Here is a 17,264-nt window from a genome sequence, read left to right as displayed (position 1 = left end):
TGTACAGTATGTTCCCCATCCTGATATATATATATATCCCCCATCCTAGTATACATGTTCCCAGGTTACTGCTATTCTTTAATGCATAGAAAAAAATAAATGATTCTACTCACCCTTCCTCCATTCCCCCGCCACGTGGCATCCTCTTCTGAAGCCGACAGTTGACTTCAGCGTGCTAGCGATGGGCGCACATAATGTCACTGCCATTCGCCCCTCCAGTCATGTCCACACCAACATGAACTGCTGGCTTTTGATTGGCCGGCAGCGTGTAGTGCAGCGCACAGACCCGGCTGGTCTACGCTCCACGATACACTTCAGCTGAATGTGCGTCCAAAGACGCGCATCCAGTTGAAGCATGTGCTGGTGTCGGCGGGCCTGGTCGTGGTCACGGCCTCTGTGACTGCTATAGTTACGCACCAGACTAAGGGACATCATAGGTAGGTGTTCACCTTCGGAATCCTTCATGATCCTGAGTGACGTTTTCTGTAGTGGAGCTTGCACACCATGTATTCCGTGGTCAGCCATTTGTTTAAATGTACAGAGTGTAACACAACATTTCTCCTGTAGAGGCCGAAACACAATGAAACTTCCCCCAATATCAGCCGTTTGCTCGAGGCTTCTTTAGGGACCCCACTGCAATCACATTAATAAAGTTGGGGTAATTTAAAAACGAAAGTTTTATTAGATGAGACTAACTCCAACCCTAAAAAGAATCTACTATTTTACGTGCTTTATGCATTTTTCAGTCAAGCAAAAAGGCAGCACACTGCAGCGCTAACACATGCAAACATGAAACACAGAAATTGAATTGCAATACTGCACTAAAAATATGAAAAATGAGAGCGTTTAGCGCATAAAAAAGGCCAATTTTATGTGTACCTGGTAGCCACTTTACGGCATCTCTCTTATACCAGGTCCTACGCTTTCCTTCCTCGCTGAGAATAAACGTCTCCATGTGAATGGGTACCTGTGAAAACCTCTCATGAGACTGACATTCTCTCTCTCTGTGGAGGGGTACTGGACCTGCTGCAATTAAGACACCTGTGACTAGGAGGCGGAGTGCTCGGTTAGAGTCACCAACTCCTATACAGTCAAGCTCTAAGGTTCAGCACCTGTTCACACTTGATCTATGTTTGGATGTGACGGTCAGTTTTTTCAAATGTATTATTTAGCCTTCTGACCGAGCACTCCGCCTCCTAGTCACAGGTGTCTTAATTGCAGCAGGTCCAGTACCCCTCCACAGAGAGAGAGAATGTCAGTCTCATGAGAGGTTTTCACAGGTACCCATTCACATGGAGATGTTTATTCTCAGCGAGGAAGGAAAGCGTAGGACCTGGTATAAGAGAGATGCCGTAAAGTGGCTACCAGGTACACATAAAATTGGCCTTTTTTATGCGCTAAACGCTCTCATTTTTCATATTTTTAGTGCAGTAATGCAATTCAATTTCTGTGTTTCATGTTTGCATGTGTTAGCGCTGCAGTGTGCTGCCTTTTTGCTTGACTGTATAGGAGTTGGTGACTCTAAGGTTCAGCACCTGTTCACACTTGATCTATGTTTGGATGTGACGGTTAGTTTTTTCAAATGTATGCATTTTTCAGTTCAGAGTCCATTCTGTCATAAGATTTCTAAAAAGATGTTTTTAACAGCACATATTACTAGTAGTAACAAGTTCAAGACTAGATCATTTACTCCTTTCCGGACGTGGTATATTCTCATACATGCAGATTTAAGAGCTGTAAAAAAATGTTTGTTCTTTTATTCAAATATATATATATTATTTTTCATTGTACGGGGCATAATTTTCATATTATTTTCATTTATTTATTTTTTTCCAACATCAGACAACATTGATGGGAAATTAAAGAAAATGTCTGTTTTTCACTTTTTACAATGTTTTTTTTTTTTTTCTTTATTGCAGAAATTTGTTCTACTTTCCGGAAAAAAAAAATGTTTTTATATATTGAACATGTTTTGTTTATTTTTCAATCAGGGAGCGGCAAGTAACAGTGATTTTGAGTGTCAGCAGATTTTTTTTTTCCTGCTTTTTTCTTTATTTTTCATTTATTACACATATTGTACATATTGTATCTCTTATGAAGTAAAAAAAACACAACTTTGGGGTAGCATTTCAATTTTTTTTAACATAATTTCCCCTGTAACCGGAGCTGGTATATTATCTTAAAGGGACTCTGTCACCTGAATTTGGAGGGAACAATTTTCAGCCATAGAGGTTTTCAGGTGTTTGATTCACCCTTTCCTTACCCGCTGGCTGCATGCTGGCTGCAATATTGGATTGAAGTTCATTGTCTGTCCTCCATAGTACACGCCTGCGCAATCCAATATTGCAGCCAGCATGCAGCCAGCGGGTAAGGAAAGGGTGAATCAAACACCCGAAAACCCTGCCTCTATGGCTGAAAATTGTTCCCTCCAAATTCAGGTGACAGAGTCCCTTTAAGTTACATGGGAAATAAATTCAGCCTCCTGGCTGTATAGCAGAGCTGACTGGTGTCATGATCCAGGCCAGGGTTAGTTTCTTGTTATTTTCTCCCTGGTCTGGTCATGCAGGGGTTAACCTTCTTTTCCTCGTTTTGGGTTCTATGTGGCTATTTCAGTCTGCTGTAGCCTGCAGACCAAAGTCAGTGATAGTTCATGCTCCCAGGCTAGAGCAACTGACCCCTTGATACCGTGTTTTTGACCTCTGCCTGTTTACTCTGTTCCCGTGACTCCCCTTCCCTGCCTCCCCGCTTGTCTTAGTATTCGCTCCCTGTTCTTGGACCTCTTGGTATGTCACCCGGCTTGTCTTCTGACCTGTTTACTGTTTCTCATCTCTGTTATCTCTGCTCCCGTCTGGCTCTGATGTCTGGCTTGTTTTTGACCACGTGTATTACTGTGACCTCTGGTACTTATTGTCCTGACTGTTTCTGACTCGGCCTGTTTGACCACTCTTTCGCCACCAGGTGGCACTTGTGCTGCTGGTCAGTGGTGTTACGCTGTGTGTGCAACCTCTCTCCCCTCACCAGCATCCCCTGGTTGAAGTTGCGCTATACTGTGCTGCAGCAGCATTACATTTGGGTCTCTTAGGACTTCACAGCTCCTGCTACCTCCCTATACAGAGTGATCACATGACCACTAGGTACTGAGGAGGAAGAGCCGTTAGCGCCTCCTATACATAAGGATTTGTTCAGCATTGCGTATACAGCAATTGAGAAGGTGGAGACGGTAATAAACTATTTATGCCTTCTGTATGAGGAGTCTGGCTGTGTCTGACGCGATCATGCAGCTGCTCTACTAGGTCTTTAATGAAACATTATATTTAAAGGGAAACTACACTGAAAATATTTCAGTTCCTTGGATAAGATGGCTTCTTGACTAACTAAAAGGAGATGACGTAACAAAGTTATTGATATATTTTAAGATTTATCAAAAGCCTTTTGTTTATATTTCATTTAAAAATCAGGGAATTGCTTTTTTAGCAATTAGGAATTTCCTGTTCAAATTCTATTGCCCCACTGCTTGCCTATAAAAAAAGAAGTGGCTAATCTTATAGCAGGTACTATTATTATGGCCTTCGTTCTGTCCATCGGAGTCTGCGCTGGACCAATGACACCGAGGATTAAGGGATGATGAGAAGGTGCAGATTTGTCACCTAACTAATATTTTGTAGAGGCTATAAGAGTACAAAGTCTGCCCGGAGACAAAGCCTCTGTGTGCAGAGCACTAAGCGTCAGTGTACAGATAAATCATGGGGGATTGTGTAATTCCTGTTACGTAATGACTACTGTCAGATCATCAAAGTCTGAGTGTTCCATAACCCAGAGATTATTCCAGTATCTGACGCAGCGTGATAAGTTTCAAAGCCGAGAGAGGAAAGTGAGTTTGGCAAAAGCTCAGATCGAGGGAGAACTGAGAGGTAGATAAAATTCATACGCAAAGTGTGTGAGTACTGCTCCAATACATATGCTGTGTAATAGTAACAGACCAAGAAATATCGCATCGTGTTCATAAAGAACAGTATAAGTTATATAGCAGTTATATTCCCATACAAAGGTGGCAGTATTATAGTAGTTATATTCTTGTACATAGGAGCAGTATTATAGTAGTTATATTCTTGTACATCAGGGCAGTATTATAGTAGTTATATTCTTGTACATAGGAGCAGTATTATAGTAGTTATATTCTTGTACATAGGAGCAGTATTATAGTAGTTATATTCTTGTACATCAGGGCAGTATTATAGTAGTTATATTCTTGTACATAGGAGCAGTATTATAGTAGTTATATTCTTGTACATAGGAGCAGTATTATAGTAGTTATATTCTTGTACATAGGAGCAGTATTATAGTAGTTATATTCTTGTACATCAGGGCAGTATTATAGTAGTTATATTCTTGTACATAGGAGCAGTATTATAGTAGTTATATTCTTGTACATAGGAGCAGTATTATAGTAGTTATATTCTTGTACATAGGGGCAGTATTATAGTAGTTATATTCTTGTACATAGGAGCAGTATTATAGTAGTTATATTCTTGTACATAGGGAGCAGTATTATAGTAGTTATATTCTTGTACATAGGAGCAGTATTATAGTAGTTATATTCTTGTACATAGGGGCAGTATTATAGTAGTTATATTCTTGTACATCGGGGGGAGTATTATAGTAGTTATATTCTAGTACATAGGAGCAGTATTATAGTAGTTATATTCTTGTACTTAGGAGCAGTATTATAGTAGTTATATTGTTGTATATAGGAGCAGTATTATAGTAGTTATATTCTTGTACATAGGGGCAGTATTATAGTAGTTATATTCTTGTACATAGGGGGCAGTATTATAGTAGTTATATTCTTGTACATAGGAGCAGTTTTATAGTAGTTATATTCTTGTACATAGGGGCAGTATTATAGTAGTTATATTCTTGTACATAGGGGCAGTATTATAGTAGTTATATTCTTGTACATAGGGGGCAGTATTATAGTAGTTATATTCTTGTACATAGGGGGCAGTATTATAGTAGTTATATTCTTGTACATCGGGGGGGAGTATTATAGTAGTTATATTCTAGTACATAGGAGCAGTATTATAGTAGTTATATTCTTGTACATAGGGGCAGCATTATAGTAGTTATATTCTTGTACATAGGGGGCAGTATTATAGTAGTTATATTCTTGTACATAGGGGGGAGTATTATAGTAGTTATATTCTAGTACATAGGAGCAGTATTATAGTAGTTATATTCTTGTACATAGGGGCAGTATTATAGTAGTTATATTCTTGTACATAGGGGCAGTATTATAGTAGTTATATTCTTGTACATAGGGGCAGTATTATAGTAGTTATATTCTTGTACATAGGGGCAGTATTATAGTAGTTATATTCTTGTACATAGGAGCAGTATTATAGTGGTTATATTCTTGTACATGGGGCAGTATTATAGTAATATTCTTGTACATAGGGGCAGTATTATAGTAGTTATATTCTTGTACATAGGAGCAGTATAATAGTAGTTATATTCTTGTACATGAGGCAGTATTATAGTAGTTATATTCTTGTACATAGGAGCAGTATTATAGTAGTTATATTCTTGTACATCAGGGCAGTATTATAGTAGTTATATTCTTGTACATAGGAGCAGTATTATAGTAGTTATATTCTTGTACATAGGGGGCAGTATTATAGTAGTTATATTCTTGTACATCGGGGGGAGTATTATAGTAGTTATATTCTAGTACATAGGAGCAGTATTATAGTAGTTATATTCTTGTACATAGGGGCAGTATTATAGTAGTTATATTCTTGTACATAGGGACAGTATTATAGTAGTTATATTCTTGTACATAGGGGGCAGTATTATAGTAGTTATATTCTTGTACATAGGGGGGAGTATTATAGTAGTTATATTCTAGTACATAGGAGCAGTATTATAGTAGTTATATTCTTGTACATAGGGGCAGTATTATAGTAGTTATATTCTTGTACATAGGGGCAGTATTATAGTAGTTATATTCTTGTACATGGGGCAGTATTATAGTAGTTATATTCTTGTACATAGGGGCAGTATTATAGTAGTTATATTCTTGTACATAGGAGCAGTATAATAGTAGTTATATTCTTGTACATGGGACAGTATTATAGTAGTTATATTCTTGTACATCAGGGCAGTATTATAGTAGTTATATTCTTGCACATAGGAGCAGTATTATAGTAGTTATATTCTTGTACATAGGGGGCAGTATTATAGTAGTTATATTCTTGTACATAGGGGGAGTATTATAGTAGTTATATTCTAGTACATAGGAGCAGTATTATAGTAGTTATATTCTTGTACATAGGGGCAGTATTATAGTAGTTATATTCTTGTACATAGGGGCAGTATTATAGTAGTTATATTCTTGTACATAGGAGCAGTATTATAGTAGTTATATTCTTGTACATATGGGCAGTATTATAGTAGTTATATTCTTGTTTATAGGGGCAGTATTATAGTAGTTATATTCATGTACATAGGGGCAGTATTATAGTAGTTATATTCTTGTACATAGGGACAGTATTATAGTAGTTATATTCTTGTACATAGGGGGCAGTATTATAGTAGTTATATTCTTGTACATAGGGGGCAGTATTATAGTAGTTATATTCTTGTACATAGGGGGGAGTATTATAGTAGTTATATTCTAGTACATAGGAGCAGTATTATAGTAGTTATATTCTTGTACATAGGGGCAGTATTATAGTAGTTATATTCTTGTACATAGGGGCAGTATTATAGTAGTTATATTCTTGTACATGGGGCAGTATTATAGTAGTTATATTCTTGTACATAGGGGCAGTATTATAGTAGTTATATTCTTGTACATAGGAGCAGTATAATAGTAGTTATATTCTTGTACATGGGACAGTATTATAGTAGTTATATTCTTGTACATCAGGGCAGTATTATAGTAGTTATATTCTTGCACATAGGAGCAGTATTATAGTAGTTATATTCTTGTACATAGGGGGCAGTATTATAGTAGTTATATTCTTGTACATAGGGGGAGTATTATAGTAGTTATATTCTAGTACATAGGAGCAGTATTATAGTAGTTATATTCTTGTACATAGGGGCAGTATTATAGTAGTTATATTCTTGTACATAGGGGCAGTATTATAGTAGTTATATTCTTGTACATAGGAGCAGTATTATAGTAGTTATATTCTTGTACATATGGGCAGTATTATAGTAGTTATATTCTTGTTTATAGGGGCAGTATTATAGTAGTTATATTCATGTACATAGGGGCAGTATTATAGTAGTTATATTCTTGTACATAGGGGCAGCATTATAGTAGTTATATTCTTGTACATAAGGACAGTATTATTGTAGTTATATTCTTGTACATAGGGGCAGTATTATAGTAGTTATATTCTTGTACATAGGGGCAGTGTTATATTCTTTTACATAGGGGGCAGTATTATAGTAGTTATAGTCTTGTACATAGAAGCAGTATTATAGTAGTTATATTCTTGTACATAGGTGGCAGTATTATAGTAGTTATATTCTTGTACATAGGAGCAGTATTATAGTAGTTGTATTATTGTACATAGGGGCAGTATTATAGTAGTTATATTCTTGTACATAGGAGCAGTATTATAGTAGTTATATTCTTGTACATAGGGGCAGTATTATAGTAGTTATATTCTTGTACATAGGGGCAGTATTATAGTAGTTATATTCTTGTACATAAGGGCAGTATTATAGTAGTTACATTCTTGTACATAGGAGCAGTATTATAGTAGTTATAGTCTTGTACATAGGAGCAGTATTATAGTAGTTATATTCTTGTACATAGGAGCAGTATTATATTAGTTATATTCTTGTACATAGGGGCAGTATTATAGTAGTTATATTCTTGTACATAGGGGCAGTATTATAGTAGTTATATTCTTGTACATAGGGGCAGTATTATAGTGGTTGTATTCTTGTACATAGGGGCAGTATTATAGTGGTTGTATTCTTGTACATAGGGGCAGTATTATAGTAGTTACCGTATATTCTTGTACATTATTGGGAGCATTATATAGTTTTACTGTATCATTGATTTCGCGTGTATTTATGTAGTCTCGCGGTTCCTTGACGTTGAGAACTTTTTGTGTTGTAAATTTTACTGCCCCAGAACTTTAGCCGTCCTCACAAATAATAAGCATGTGGGAAGTTTCCCATGAGAAGCTGCTTTGACTTCCATTAAATACAAAATAGCAGGAGATAACTCTTGCTGCGTCTGTTTCGTTGTTGGAATACATTCAGAACAGATTTCTTAATAAGAAATAGGAGGCTGATAAGGACAAGGGTTAATAAAGGAACGCTGCCATCTTATGCACACAGCCATGTGCATTAGGTGACGGTTGGTCGGTCATAATGGCGCATCTCATAGGATACTAAGTACACCCTACTATGGCTTCCTGGATCCTTACAGAGGATTATGTAGACTGGATAGAATTGTAACAAACCCTCTGCTGTGAGAATGATTTGTGCAAGGTTCAGCTTCAGCATCTCAGTACACTGACTGTAAGCAGAGATCTTGAAAAAGGTAGGAAAATTGGGGAATTGATAATGCTCATTTTACTTTTATTTTCCAGGGGAAATCAGCCGAGAGCAGCGCCGCCGAAGAGCCCGCGCCACCGTCTGTCGCTAAGCTCGCCGGATTGTTTGGTGACACCTTTAACAGTCCAAGAAAAGAGGTGATTACAGGGCAGGAGCGAGGGGACTGGGGCAGTATGGACGGGCACTCACTGGGCTAATGGGCGTCTCCAAGAAGTGGCGCTCTTTACATTGAATGTCCTCCTGGATCATTTGACAATTGGGGCAGGTCCGGAAGATTGACATTTTTGCACCCCGATATAATTTGGTGCCCTGGGCAACTGACCATGTTGCCTTTCCCCATATGTCACTGTGTAACACGTGGGTCAATGCTGATGTTGAGCATGTGAGCGCTGTGTTGTGTCAGAAGGGTGAATGTCCATGGATATGTCCTTGATGCATCCGCTATAACATGTCTGACTCTCTGCTATAACAAGAGCCTCATCAGTGTCCTTACCGTCTATGCGATTCACTGTACAGTGGAGCCGGCATTACCCGATTATCGCCAGCGATCGCAGTGTCCGGTCCCAATAATCAGACTGCGTCTGGGGAGTCTCATGTTTTTAGTAACGTTGTGTCTGTTCTTAGGTTCCACCACACAAGCCGACCAGAAGGAAACCACCATGTTCTCTGCCACTGCCGAAGCCCGAGATTACCAACAATGGGGATGAGGTAGGTTTACCCCAAGTGTCAGTGTCATCATCCTGTACCCCCAGTGTCAGTGTCATCATCCTGTACCCCCAGTGTCAGTGTCATTATCCTGTACCCCCAGTGTCAGTGTCATTATCCTGTACCCCCAGTGTCAGTGTCATTATCCTGTACCCCCAGTGTCAGTGTCATTATCCTGTACCCCCAGTGTCAGTGTCATTATCCTGTACCCCCAGTGTCAGTGTCATTATCCTGTACCCCGAGTGTCAGTATCATTATCCTGTACCCCCAGTGTCAGTGTCATTATCCTGTACCCCCAGTGTCAGTGTCATTATCCTGTACCCCCAGTGTCAGTGTCATTATCCTGTACCCTCAGTGTCAGTGTCATTATCCTGTACCCCCAGTGTCAGTGTCATTATCCTGTACCCCCAGTGTCAGTGTCATTATCCTGTACCCCCAGTGTCAGTGTCATTATCCTGTACCCCAGTGTCAGTGTCATTATCCTGTACCCCCAGTGTCAGTGTCATTATCCTGTACTCCAGTGTCAGTGTCATTATCCTGTACCCCGAGTGTCAGTATCATTATCCTGTACCCCCAGTGTCAGTGTCATTATCCTGTACCCCCAGTGTCAGTGTCATTATCCTGTACCCCCAGTGTCAGTGTCATTATCCTGTACCCCAGTGTCAGTGTCATTATCCTGTACCCCGAGTGTCAGTATCATTATCCTGTACCCCCAGTGTCAGTGTCATTATCCTGTACCCCAGTGTCAGTGTCATTATCCTGTACCCCCAGTGTCAGTGTCATTATCCTGTACCCCCAGTGTCAGTGTCATTATCCTGTACCCCAGTGTCAGTGTCATTATCCTGTACCCCAGTGTCAGTGTCATTATCCTGTACCCCCAGTGTCAGTGTCATTATCCTGTACCCCAGTGTCAGTGTCATTATCCTGTACCCCCAGTGTCAGTGTCATTATCCTGTACCCCCAGTGTCAGTGTCATTATCCTGTACCCCCAGTGTCAGTGTCATTATCCTGTACCCCCAGTGTCATTATCCTGTACCCCCAGTGTCAGTGTCATTATCCTGTACCCCCAGTGTCAGTGTCATTATCCTGTACCCCAGTGTCAGTGTCATTATCCTGTACCCCGAGTGTCAGTATCATTATCCTGTACCCCCAGTGTCAGTGTCATTATCCTGTACCCCAGTGTCAGTGTCATTATCCTGTACCCCCAGTGTCAGTGTCATTATCCTGTACCCCCAGTGTCAGTGTCATTATCCTGTACCCCAGTGTCAGTGTCATTATCCTGTACCCCAGTGTCAGTGTCATTATCCTGTACCCCCAGTGTCAGTGTCATTATCCTGTACCCCCAGTGTCAGTGTCATTATCCTGTACCCCAGTGTCAGTGTCATTATCCTGTACCCCGAGTGTCAGTATCATTATCCTGTACCCCCAGTGTCAGTGTCATTATCCTGTACCCCAGTGTCAGTGTCATTATCCTGTACCCCCAGTGTCAGTGTCATTATCCTGTACCCCCAGTGTCAGTGTCATTATCCTGTACCCCAGTGTCAGTGTCATTATCCTGTACCCCAGTGTCAGTGTCATTATCCTGTACCCCCAGTGTCAGTGTCATTATCCTGTACCCCCAGTGTCAGTGTCATTATCCTGTACCCCCAGTGTCAGTGTCATTATCCTGTACCCCAGTGTCAGTGTTATTATCCTGTACCCCCAGTGTCAGTGTCATTATCCTGTACCCCCAGTGTCAGTGTCATTATCCTGTACCCCAGTGTCAGTGTCATTATCCTGTACCCCCAGTGTCAGTGTCATTATCCTGTACCCCAGTGTCAGTGTTATTATCCTGTACCCCCAGTGTCAGTGTCATTATCCTGTACCCCCAGTGTCAGTGTCATTATCCTGTACCCCGAGTGTCAGTGTCATTATCCTGTACCCCGAGTGTCAGTGTCATTATCCTGTACCCCAGTGTCAGTGTCATTATCTTGTACCCCCAGTGTCAGTGTCATTATCCTGTACCCCGAGTGTCAGTGTCATTATCCTGTACCCCGAGTGTCAGTGTCATTATCCTGCACCCCCAGTGTCAGTGTCATTATCCTGTACCCCAGTGTCAGTGTCATTATCCTGTACCCCCAGTGTCAGTGTCATTATCCTGTACCCCCAGTGTCAGTGTCATTATCCTGTACCCCAGTGTCAGTGTTATTATCCTGTACCCCCAGTGTCAGTGTCATTATCCTGTACCCCCAGTGTCAGTGTCATTATCCTGTACCCCGAGTGTCAGTGTCATTATCCTGTACCCCGAGTGTCAGTGTCATTATCCTGTACCCCAGTGTCAGTGTCATTATCTTGTACCCCCAGTGTCAGTGTCATTATCCTGTACCCCGAGTGTCAGTGTCATTATCCTGTACCCTGAGTGTCAGTGTCATTATCCTGCACCCCCAGTGTCAGTGTCATTATCCTGTACCCCAGTGTCAGTGTCATTATCCTGTACCCTGAGTGTCAGTGTCATTATCCTGTTCCCCAGTGTCAGTGTCATTATCCTGTACCTCCGGTGTCAGTGTCATTATCCTGTACCCCAGTGTCAGTGTCATTATCCTGTACCCCCAGTGTCAGTGTCATTATCCTGTACCCCAGTGTCAGTGTCATTATCTTGTACCCCCAGTGTCAGTGTCATTATCCTGTACCCCGAGTGTCAGTGTCATTATCCTGTACCCCCAGTGTCAGTGTCATTATCCTGTACCCCCAGTGTCAGTGTCATTATCCTGTACCCCGAGTGTCAGCATCAATAACCTGTACCCCCAGTGTCAGTGTCATTATCCTGTACCCCAAGTCTCATTGCCATTATCCTGTACCCCAAGTGTCAGTGTCATTATCCTGTACCCCGAGTGTCAGTGTCATTATCCTGTACCCCGAGTGTCAGTGTCATTATCCTGTACCCCCAGTGTCAGTGTCATTATCCTGTACCCCCAGTGTCAGTGTCATTATCCTGAACTCCGAGTGTCAGTGTCATTATCCTGTACCCCGAGTGTCAGTGTCATTATCCTGTACCCCGAGTGTCAGTGTCATTATCCTGTACCCCCAGTGTCAGTGTCATTATCCTGTACCCCGAGTGTCAGTGTCATTATCATGTACCCCCAGTGTCAGTGTCATTATCCTGTACCCCGAGTATCAGTGTCATTATCCTGTACCCCCAGTGTCATTATCCTGTACCCCGAGTGTCAGTGCCATTATCCTGTACCCCGAGTGTCAGTGTAATCATCCTGTACCCCGAGTGTCAGTGTCATTATCCTGTACCCCGAGTGTCAGTGTCATTATCCTGTACCCCCAGTGTCAGTGTCATTATCCTGAACCCCGAGTGTCAGTGTCATTATCCTGTACCCCCAGTGTCAGTGTCATTATCCTGTACCCCGAGTGTCAGTGTCATTATCCTGTACCCACAGTGTCAGTGTCATTATCCTGTACCCCCAGTGTCAGTGTCATTATCCTGTACCCCGAGTGTCAGTGTCATTATCCTGTACCCCCAGTGTCATCATCCTGTACCCCGAGTGTCAGTGCCATTATCCTGTACCCCCAGTGTCATCATCCTGTACCCCGAGTGTCAGTGCCATTATCCTGTACCCCGAGTGTCAGTGTAATCATCCTGTACCCCGAGTGTCAGTGTCATTATCCTGTACCCCGAGTGTCAGCATCAATAACCTGTACCCCAAGTGTCAGTGACATTATCCTGTACCCCCAGTGTCAGTGTCATTATCCTGTACCCCAGTGTCAGTGTCATTATCCTGTACCCCGAGTGTCAGCGTCATTATCCTGTACCCCGAGTGTCAGTGTCATTATCCTGTACCCCAAGTGTCAGTGTCATTTTCCTGTACCCCGAGTGTCAGTGTCATTATCCTGTACCCCCAGTGTCAGGGTCATTATCCTGTACCCCGAGTGTCAGTGTCATTATCCTGTACCCCGAGTGTCAGTGTAATCATCCTGTACCCCCAGTGTCAGTGTCATTATCCTGTACCCCCAGTGTCAGTGTCATTTTCCTGTACCCCCAGTGTCCGTGTCATTATCCTGTACCCCCAGTGTCAGCATCAGTAACCTGTACCCCAAGTGTCAGTGTCATTATCCTGTACCCCGAGTGTCAGTGTAATCATCCTGTACCCCGAGTGTCAGTGTCATTATCCTGCACCCCGAGTGTCAGTGTCATTATCCTGTACCCCGAGTGTCAGTGTCATTATCCTGTACCCCGAGTGTCAGTGTCATTATCCTGTACCCCGAGTGTCAGTGTCATTTTCCTGTACCCCCAGTGTCAGGGTCATTATCCTGTACCCCGAGTGTCAGTGTCATTATCCTGTACCCCGAGTGTCAGTGTCATTTTCCTGTACCCCGAGTGTCAGTGTCATTATCCTGTACCCCGAGTGTCAGTGTCATTATCCTGTACCCCGAGTGTCAGTGTCATTATCCTGTACCCCCAGTGTCAGTGTCATTATCCTGTACCCCGAGTGTCAGTGTCATTATCCTGTACCCCGAGTGTCAGTGTCATTATCCTGTACCCCGAGTGTCAGTGTCATTATCCTGTACCCCGAGTGTCAGTGTCATTATCCTGTACCCCGAGTGTCAGTGTCATTATCCTGTACCCCGAGTGTCAGTGTCATTATCCTGTACCCCGAGTGTCAGTGTCATTATCCTGTACCCCGAGTGTCAGTGTCATTATCCTGTACCCCGAGTGTCAGTGTCATTATCCTGTACCCCGAGTGTCAGTGTCATTATCCTGTACCCCCAGTGTCAGTGTCATTATCCTGTACCCCGAGTGTCAGTGTCATTATCCTGTACCCCCAGTGTCAGTGTCATTATCCTGTACCCCCAGTGTCAGTGTCATTATCCTGTACCCCCAGTGTCAGGGTCATTATCCTGTACCCCGAGTGTCAGTGTCATTATCCTGTACCCCGAGTGTCAGTGTCATTTTCCTGTACCCCCCAGTGTCAGGGTCATTATCCTGTACCCCGAGTGTCAGTGTCATTATCCTGTACCCCGAGTGTCAGTGTCATTATCCTGTACCCCGAGTGTCAGTGTCATTATCCTGTACCCCGAGTGTCAGTGTCATTATCCTGTACCCCCAGTGTGTGTCATTATTCTGTACCCCCAGTGTCAGTGTCATTATCCTGTACCCCCAGTGTCAGTGTCATTATCCTGTACCCCCAGTGTCAGGGTCATTATCCTGTACCCCCAGTGTCAGTGTCATTATCCTGTACCCCCAGTGTCAGTGTCATTATCCTGTACCCCCAGTGTCAGTGTCATTATTCTGTACCCCCAGTGTCAGTGTCATTATCCTGTACCCCCAGTGTCAGTGTCATTATCCTGTACCCCCAGTGTCAGTGTCATTATCCTGTACCCCCAGTGTCAGTGTCATTATCCTGTACCCCAGTGTCAGTGTCATTATCTTGTACCCCGAGTGTCAGTGTCATTATCCTGTACCCCAGTGTCAGTGTCATTATCCTGTACCCCCAGTGTCAGTGTCATTATCCTGTACCCCCAGTGTCAGTGTCATTATCCTGTACCCCCAGTGTCAGTGTCATTATCCTGTACCCCCAGTGTCAGTGTCATTATCCTGTACCCCAGTGTCAGTGTCATTATCTTGTACCCCGAGTGTCAGTGTCATTATCCTGTACCCCCAGTGTCAGTGTCATTATTCTGTACCCCCAGTGTCAGTGTCATTATCCTGTACCCCCAGTGTCAGTGTCATTATCCTGTACCCCCAGTGTCAGTGTCATTATCCTGTACCCCCAGTGTCAGTGTCATTATCTTGTACCCCGAGTGTCAGTGTCATTATCCTGTACCCTGAGTGTCAGTGTCATTTTCCTGTACCCCAGTGTCAGTGTCATTATCCTGTACCCCCAGTGTCAGTGTCAGTATCCTGTACCCCCAGTGTCAGTGTCATTATCCTGTACCCCCAGTGTCAGTGTCATTATCCTGTACCCCGAGTGTCAGTGTCATTATCCTGTACCCCCAGTGTCAGTGTCATTTTCCTGTACCCCAGTGTCAGTGTCATTATCCTGTACCCCCAGTGTCAGTGTCATTATCCTGTACCCGAGTGTCAGTGTCATTATCCTGTACCCCCAGTGTCAGTGTCATTATCCTGTACCCCCAGTGTCAGTGTCATTATCCTGTACCCCCAGTGTCAGTGTCATTATCCTGTACCCGAGTGTCAGTGTCATTATCCTGTACCCCGAGTGTCAGTGTCATTATCCTGTACCCCCAGTGTCAGTGTCAGTATCCTGTACCCCCAGTGTCAGTGTCATTATCCTGTACCCCCAGTGTCAGTGTCATTATCCTGTACCCCCAGTGTCAGTGTCATTTTCCTGTACCCCAGTGTCAGTGTCATTATCCTGTACCCCCAGTGTCAGTGTCATTATCCTGTACCCGAGTGTCAGTGTCATTATCCTGTACCCTGAGTGTCAGTGTCATCAGGCCTCAGGACAATTCAACAATTGCTTTGAAATCATTAATTTTGTGGGTTTTCTTCTGCTTCTGATTTTTTTTGTAGAAATTATCTCCCCCACAGTCACAAGTGCCTAAGATCAAAGTGAAGAGCTCCCCCCTCATTGAGAAACTTCAGGTGAGATTATAGCCGAAGATATGCAGTGATTAATTATGTATAGCAGATAAATTACCGTATGTACTGTATACCAGGGGTGTCAAACTGCATTCCTCAAGGGCTGCAAACAGGTCATGTTTTCAGGATTTCCTTGTATTGCACAGGTGATCATTTAATCACCTGCACAGAATGATTCCAGCACCTTGTGCAATGAGAAGGAAATCTTGAAAACACGCATGGTTTGAGGCCCTCGAGGAATGCAGTTTGACACCCCTGCTGTATACAATGCTGCTATAACCTGGGTATCTCCTGTATATAATGATATATGTACAGCTGGTATAACCTGGGCATCTCCTGTATATAATTATATAAGTACAGCTGGTATAACCTGGACATCTCCTGTATATAATGATATATGTACAGCTGGTATAACCTGGGTATCTCCTGTATATAATTACATATGTACAGCTGGTATAACCTGGGCGTCTCCTGTATATAATTATATGAGTACAGCTGGTATAACCTGGGTATCTTCAATATATAGTTATATATGTGCAGCTGGTATAACCTGGTTATCTCCTGTATATAAATATATCTGTACAGCCAGTATAACCTGGGCATATTCTGTGTATAATTATATACAGTATGTACAGCTGGCAGGGTCGGCGTTAGGTGCAGGCAGACTAGGCAGCTGCCTAGGACCCCCGCACCTCCAGGGCCCCCCAGCCAGTGGTGTGCTGCTAATAACAGCACACCGCTGTGAAGAAACCAGATTGTATCTTAATTATCCAGACAGCTACGTTTTTGCAAACCAATAAGAACTGAATTTTCATCTGTATATTGGCTTGTGCATTTAAGTGTTTATGTCTGTTGGTTCAAGAGGACAGACTTGCAGACTGATACCATTTAACATACAGTGTAAGGGTACCGTCTCACAGTGGCACTTTGGTCGCTACGACGGCACGATCCGTGACGTTCCAGTGATATACTTACGATCTCGCTGTGTCTGACACGCTACTGCGATCAGGGACCCCGCTGAGAATCGTACGTCGTAGCAGATCGTTTGAAACTTTCTTTCGTCGTCAAGTGTCCCGCTGTGGCGGCATGATCGCATCGTGTAACAAAGGTGTGCACGATATTGTATACGATGTAATGGGTGGAGGAGCTTGATACGTAGGAGCGCCAAATTCTCCACCTCCTGTGTGCTGATTGGGCGGTACAATACTGTGCGCTCATTCGACAGACGTGGTACTATTGTTCCCGGCCGATAAAACCGCGGCTCTCGAGCGCTGTATTCTTTTCTCTCAAGAACAAAGTGAAGAAGGTACTTTTGAAAGCTGAGGTGGCGTCGGGAACAATAGCGCTCAGGTGACAATTTTTCCAACCAATGCGCGCACAGTAACCAACG

The 17,264-nt window shown here is 42.8% G+C and overlaps 1 protein-coding gene and 1 long non-coding RNA gene across 2 annotated transcripts in view; one reads left to right on the top strand and one right to left on the bottom strand.

The window, feature by feature from the left end:
• LOC143814988 (uncharacterized) overlaps positions 1-17,264 on the bottom strand; it is a 101,288-nt gene that overhangs the window by 55,751 nt on the left and 28,273 nt on the right. The window lies entirely within an intron of this gene.
• RCSD1 (RCSD domain containing 1) overlaps positions 1-17,264 on the top strand; it is a 66,802-nt gene that overhangs the window by 35,416 nt on the left and 14,122 nt on the right. Inside the window, exons 2-4 of the mRNA XM_077293736.1 lie at positions 8,619-8,720; positions 9,208-9,291; positions 15,806-15,877. Of these exons, the coding sequence (XP_077149851.1) occupies positions 8,619-8,720; positions 9,208-9,291; positions 15,806-15,877 (258 nt within the window). The remainder of the gene's footprint in view (positions 1-8,618; positions 8,721-9,207; positions 9,292-15,805; positions 15,878-17,264) is intronic.

Source organism: Ranitomeya variabilis, chromosome 3, assembly GCF_051348905.1.
Source record: "Ranitomeya variabilis isolate aRanVar5 chromosome 3, aRanVar5.hap1, whole genome shotgun sequence".
Classification (NCBI taxonomy): domain Eukaryota; kingdom Metazoa; phylum Chordata; class Amphibia; order Anura; family Dendrobatidae; genus Ranitomeya; species Ranitomeya variabilis.
Note: the sequence above shows the minus strand (reverse complement) of the source record. Positions and strands in the feature narration are given on the sequence as shown.